Source organism: Octodon degus, unplaced genomic scaffold (genome assembly GCF_000260255.1).
Source record: "Octodon degus isolate 3935 unplaced genomic scaffold, OctDeg1.0 scaffold00005, whole genome shotgun sequence".
NCBI classification, from domain to species: Eukaryota; Metazoa; Chordata; class Mammalia; order Rodentia; family Octodontidae; genus Octodon; species Octodon degus.
This window is the reverse complement of record NW_004524581.1, coordinates 22,862,833-22,868,840: the sequence shown is the minus strand read 5'-3', so window position 1 is coordinate 22,868,840 and position 6,008 is coordinate 22,862,833. Positions and strand designations below refer to the sequence as shown.

Sequence of the window (6,008 nt, the reverse complement as noted above, 5' to 3'; positions counted from 1 at the left end):
GTGTGTGTGTGTGTGTGGCCAGCTCAGCCCACCAGGGGGCGCGGCTGGCTGGCATGTGGTGCTGGGGGGTTGAACCGCGGTCCCTTGCTTTACTAAGCTTGTTCTAAGTAGGTGCTTTAGACCACTGAGCCATCTCACCAGCCCCTGAATTGATTTTAAATGTTTACCTTTCATAGTCATTTTGACTTTGGGGAAGAATTAAAAGTCACACAGTGCCAGAGTTGGTGAAGAAGGTGCATGAGGACACACCACCATGTTTATACAAGTTTGCCTTTCTGTTGGTAGCACCTGGCAGCAGTGCTTTTGATCTTCTGATGCTTTTGATCATATCTTGTAAAGACACAAAAGGACTTCACTAGTGCTTCAGAAAGTAGCAAGAATGCTGGTTAAATGTGTTTAAAAGTGAGGGGAAGCATTCTGGGGAGGGCGGTAACAAGAATGCGGTTTGTTTTTTTGTCTTTTTGAGACAGGGTTTCACCATGCAGTTCAGGTTAGTCTTGAACTCACTTTGTAGCTCAGGCTGGCCTTGAACTCACAATGATCCTCCTGCCTCAGCCTCCCGAGTGCTGGGATTACAAGTATGTGCCAGGCAATGTGTCTTTTACTATATTACTTTAAAAAAAATTAAATGTTCACTGTGTATTTTGATCACTGTTCATAAGTCAACTAAAAATGGTCAGAATTTTGAAGCTCTTCTCCTGGTCCTAGACTCAAGTTCTAGGTATAAAGAGCCTACCTGACAAAGAAAAAGAACTCTCCAAGAAAGAGAGAAATTAAGAGCTTGGTTAATATACAACACAGGACATCATCTTCCCTCATCCCTCAGCAGTAACTGAGCACCAACTATGTCTGACATACTAGATGATGGAAAAGCAAAAAGATGAATCAGTTATGATTCTTTATCTTTAAAAGACTCTCCTTTGCTGGAGGAAACAGACATGAGAATAGTCTTTAAATAAGAAAGAATAAAATAAATCTTAGAAAGAAACAAGGAATTTATTATGGGAATACTAAAGAAAGGCTGACTAAATCGTGACAGAATTCTGACAATTCTTTTTTTTTTTTTTGGAACCAGGGATTGAACTCAGGCCCTTGTGCTTGCCAGGCAAGTGCGTATTCTACTGAGCCATCTCCCCAGCCCCTTGACAATTCTTCATGTAGGAAGAATTATTCATCAAGTTGATCTTCAATGGATGAGCAGGTTTCCAAGAAAGATTATTCCTGGCTTTATTAATACAAAATTAGAAAGGGTTAACAGAATATTGCATACCTGGGAAACTGGGAGCACTGTGAGGTGATAAGAATATAAGATATAGTACAATATTTTGTGAGTACTATTCATAACTATGTGCTGGGCACTTAGCTACGTAAAGGTGACTACATTGCAGAATGTGACAAGACACAATTCCCGATCCCTAGAATGCTATAACCTAACTGAGGGAACATGTGTAATTATATAATTATAACTGTTATAAAGGCAAAAAAGGAAAATTATAAGGTACTATGAGCAAATTTAATAATCTGATGAATCAGGGAGGGGAGTAGAAGTACGTTAAGCACTGATATAAAGAATAGCTACATATTAGAAGAGAGAATAAAGAGTTGGGTCTGCACGGTAAAGAAAGACAAGATGTAAAGGCATTAGAGTGTATGGATGTTTGAGGAAGAAAAAGTCCAGTAAAGAAATGACAGCAATCAAAGAGGAAAAGGCAAGCAATGAGACTGAAGAGGTAAGTCAGAGAGTATTACAATCACTGGCTATATGTGAAGGATAAGAATGCTACCGTACAAGCAAGAACTTAAGTGGATGTAAGGTGAATGCAATTCAGACTCACTTTGAAGTGAGAGGTTACAGAATTTGTAACTGATTGGATATAGGGGAGTTAGGGAGAGGAAAGTACTAAGAATGTTTTAGAGTTTGACAGCATGAAAACTGTTGGATACTCAGACATGGTGGTACAGACTTACAACTCTAGCTAGTCAGGAGGCTTAGGCAGAAAGATCATAAACTGCAGGTCAGCCTGGGCAATTTACTAAGATTGTATGTAAGAATAAAAATACAGGGCCTGAGGAGATAGCGCAGTAGAATAAGCACTTGCCTGGCAAGTGCAAGGTCCTGAGTTCAATCCCCAGTACCGCAAAAAAAAAAAAAATAAAAAAAAAAATAAAAATACAGCTCAGGGCTGGCCAGATAGCTCTACAGATTAAAGTGCCTGCTTAGTCAGATGCAGGGACCAGGTTCAATCCCTGGCGCTGGGCTGGCCCCACCCCCAGGGTACACTGAGTCAGCAAATGAGACTGGGCATGGTGGTGCACAGCTGTAATCCCAGTGCTTGGGAAGCTGAAAACAAAAGGATCACTATGAGTCTGATCTACATAGTGAGACTCTGTACTAAATGCATTAAAAAAAAAATACAGCTCAATGGTAGAGTATTTGTCTAGAATGCATGAATCTCTGGATTCAACCTACAGTACAGGAAATAAGGAAAGAAGAAAGGTAGGTGGGCAGGAAGGCATGTGGGCAGGATGTTGGATAGTGGTACTATTCATTAAGAATGGGTAACACCGGAGAATGGTCTATTACACACTCAGAAGAATCATTTCAGCTCAAACATAAAACTGGAAGTTGCCACATAGTATTTCCATACAAAACCAGATGAAATGAACTGGGGAGAAAGAATAGGATTCTGAAGAACTGGGCTGGGAATAAGCCCTGACAAACTCAAATATTTAAAGATCAAGTAGAAAGGGACAGTAAAAGAGACCAAGCTGCAGTAGTAGTCAGTGCCCTAGGAGGAAAAGAAGTAGACAAAAGACAAAAGAAAGCATTTGTAGAGGAAAGTATTTCCCTGTGTTAAATGCTGCTGACTGGAGAACTGAAATTCTGCAAATGGTTTTAGCAAGTGGTACAATGAACATGAGTGCTAAATATGAACCTCCCCAAATGTCATATACTATGTAAGTTGTAAATACACTGAACTGGATAAGTGAAGAAATAAATGCTGTAACAAGAACATGGAAGACCTTGAATACTACGGATTTTGGATTCTATTTTGTGAGCAACAAGGAACTGCTAAAATTCTGGAGAGTATCATGATTTAATCTATGCTTTAAGAAAATGTAGGGGCCAGAGATATAGCTTAGTAGCACAGCACCTGCCTGGTGAGTACAAGGTTGTGAGCTCAATTCACAGTACCAAAAAAAAAAAAAAAAAAAAGAAAAGAAAAATGAAATTATAAGCTATAAATATGTACCTTCCCCCACAAAAAGGGGATCAAGAAGAGCAGAGAGGGAGGTAAGGAAAAGGGGATAAAAAAAAGGAATTAGGATTATATATGTGTACCAACTTCCCACAAAGAATATAAATATTACATATTATGAACATATTAATTGGGCTAGGCACGATAGCGCACCCCTGTAATCCAAGCATTTGAGAGGCTGAGACAGGAGGACTGCTGCAAGTTCCAGGTCAGCTTAGACTACAAAGAGAGTTCAAGGCCAGCCTGAACTGCATAGTGAAACCCTGCCTCAAAAAGACCAAAAAACTCCTAAACAAAAAAACCCTCATATTAATTTTAATTAAAAAAAATTAACTGAAGGCCTATACACAGAAAATATGTTCTTTAGGAATATAAAACATTCTTCAGGACATAAATCATCATCTTGCACAAGAAAATATAAAAGTAAAAAATACCAAGAACCAAAAAAGAAGAAAAGAACTCTAACATGAAAATACTTTGAAGGACCAGGTATAGTGGCACATGCCTGTAACCTCAGTATTCGGGAGGCTGTGGCAGGAGGATTGTTGCAAGTATGAGACCAGCCTGGGCTACAAAGTGAGCTCAAGGCCATTCTGAACTGCATAGTGAGATCCTGCCTTAAAAAGGAAAAAAATCAAAACACTTTGAAAAATGAAGCAGGGCTGGGAAATAGCTCACTGCCTGACTGGCAAGTGAAGTTCAAGGTCCTAAGTTCAATTTTCAGCATCAAAAAAGAAAAAAAAAAAAAAAAAAAAAAAAAAAAAAAAAAAAAAAAAAAAAAAAAAAAAGAAGTTAAACTGTTACAAAGCTTCTGCAGGAGTTCCTGGGCAGAAAAATGTTAAGCTGAGTTATTACCTTAATGCCAGAAGACTTTGAAGAGGCTGATACTTTCTCAGGGCTCTTAGATTTTTCTGCTTTCCCAAGCTTCTCAGTAGGCTCTTTACTGTCATTTGAAGATTTCTGAGATTTATCAAAAATGTTAATTCCCAAGATCTGAGCCACTTTGTCAAGTTCAGATTGCTTCTTTTCTGCCTCTTCTGCTTCCTGCCGTAGCTCTGCAATGTCTTTCATGATGTTATCCTGTAGCCGACTCATCTCCACCAGAAGCGGGTCTTTGTGCCCATCCTTCTCCCTTTGCTTCTTGCGCAGCATCTCCCCTGAGTAGTCAAATGCCAACAGAAAAAAGTGGGGGAAACTGAGTCATTTTTCATTTAAAGTAATGACATTTTAGGGCTTTATGGTTAAAAATCATTTTCCACAAAGATTTCTGAGAGCATGTGAGACTCCCCTTCCTCATATGCAAGGAGCAGGATAGGTAATCACATTCTTCCGGTAGGGATGACTGCTAAGGATACATGAATTGACTACAGTGTTTCACCAACACCACCAAATGGTATATGTATATCTGTGTGCATGGCCCCCTAAGAGATTAATAAATATCACAATTATAAATACAGCAGCTGATCTCTCTTCAGGGAGCCAAAAAGTTATTCAGAGGGTAAAATATATTAAGAGTCACACATTTTATCTGATTTAAGGACACTATCAATGGCCACATGAGTTTTAGGTTTTGCCTCAGGCTCACCTAATAGTATCCCTATTTTAAATTTCAGGTCCTTATGAACTGATTTTTTTTTTTTTAAACTGATCTTTGAAGGGTAAATTTCTTATCCTTAAACAATTCAAACCCAGACTGAAGCAATTTTATCTTTTACTGTTATTTCACACTATCAATAAGCTGCGGTATTTGGAGGCCTTATGATAATCTTTCTTCATTGTGTGTATCAATTCCTAAAAGCACAGATAAACAGATGGAATAAAAAGTAAGGCATCATAGAACACCCTGGGGCAAAAAGTAAGGATGTGCTCAAAAGTTGATGAGGAGATACTGAAAAGACATAGAGCCAGCTCATGAGGACCTCACTAGCTAAATCTGAAATAATCTGAGCATGAAAAAACATCACAATGAAAGATTATAACCAAAAACTCCACCAAGAAGCTACTAGAATACAGAAATTCAGTAGTATAGCAGGTTATAAAGTCAATACCCAAAAGTCAATAGCATTCCTCTACACAGACAACAAACACACTGAGAGGGAAATTATAGAAACAATACCTTTTACAATAGCAAGGGGATCAAGAAGAGCAGAGAGGGAGGTAAGGAAAAGGGGATAAAAAAAAGGAATTAGGATTATATATGTGTACCAACTTCCCACAAAGAATATAAATATTACATATTATGAACATATTAATTGGGCTAGGCACGATAGCGCACCCCTGTAATCCAAGCATTTGAGAGGCTGAGACAGGAGGACTGCTGCAAGTTCCAGGTCAGCTTAGACTACAAAGAGAGTTCAAGGCCAGCCTGAACTGCATAGTGAAACCCTGCCTCAAAAAGACCAAAAAACTCCTAAACAAAAAAACCCTCATATTAATTTTAATTAAAAAAAATTAACTGAAGGCCTATACACAGAAAATATGTTCTTTAGGAATATAAAACATTCTTCAGGACATAAATCATCATCTTGCACAAGAAAATATAAAAGTAAAAAATACCAAGAACCAAAAAAGAAGAAAAGAACTCTAACATGAAAATACTTTGAAGGACCAGGTATAGTGGCACATGCCTGTAACCTCAGTATTCGGGAGGCTGTGGCAGGAGGATTGTTGCAAGTATGAGACCAGCCTGGGCTACAAAGTGAGCTCAAGGCCATTCTGAACTGCATAGTGAGATCCTGCCTTAAAAAG

At 38.5% G+C, this 6,008-nt stretch overlaps 1 protein-coding gene across 1 annotated transcript in view; it reads right to left on the bottom strand.

Annotated features, from left to right (window-relative positions):
• Positions 1–6,008, bottom strand: part of Znf318 (zinc finger protein 318) — a 37,834-nt gene that overhangs the window by 10,892 nt on the left and 20,934 nt on the right. Inside the window, exon 6 of the mRNA XM_004624123.2 lies at positions 4,116–4,417. Within this exon, the coding sequence (XP_004624180.1) occupies positions 4,116–4,417 (302 nt within the window). The remainder of the gene's footprint in view (positions 1–4,115; positions 4,418–6,008) is intronic.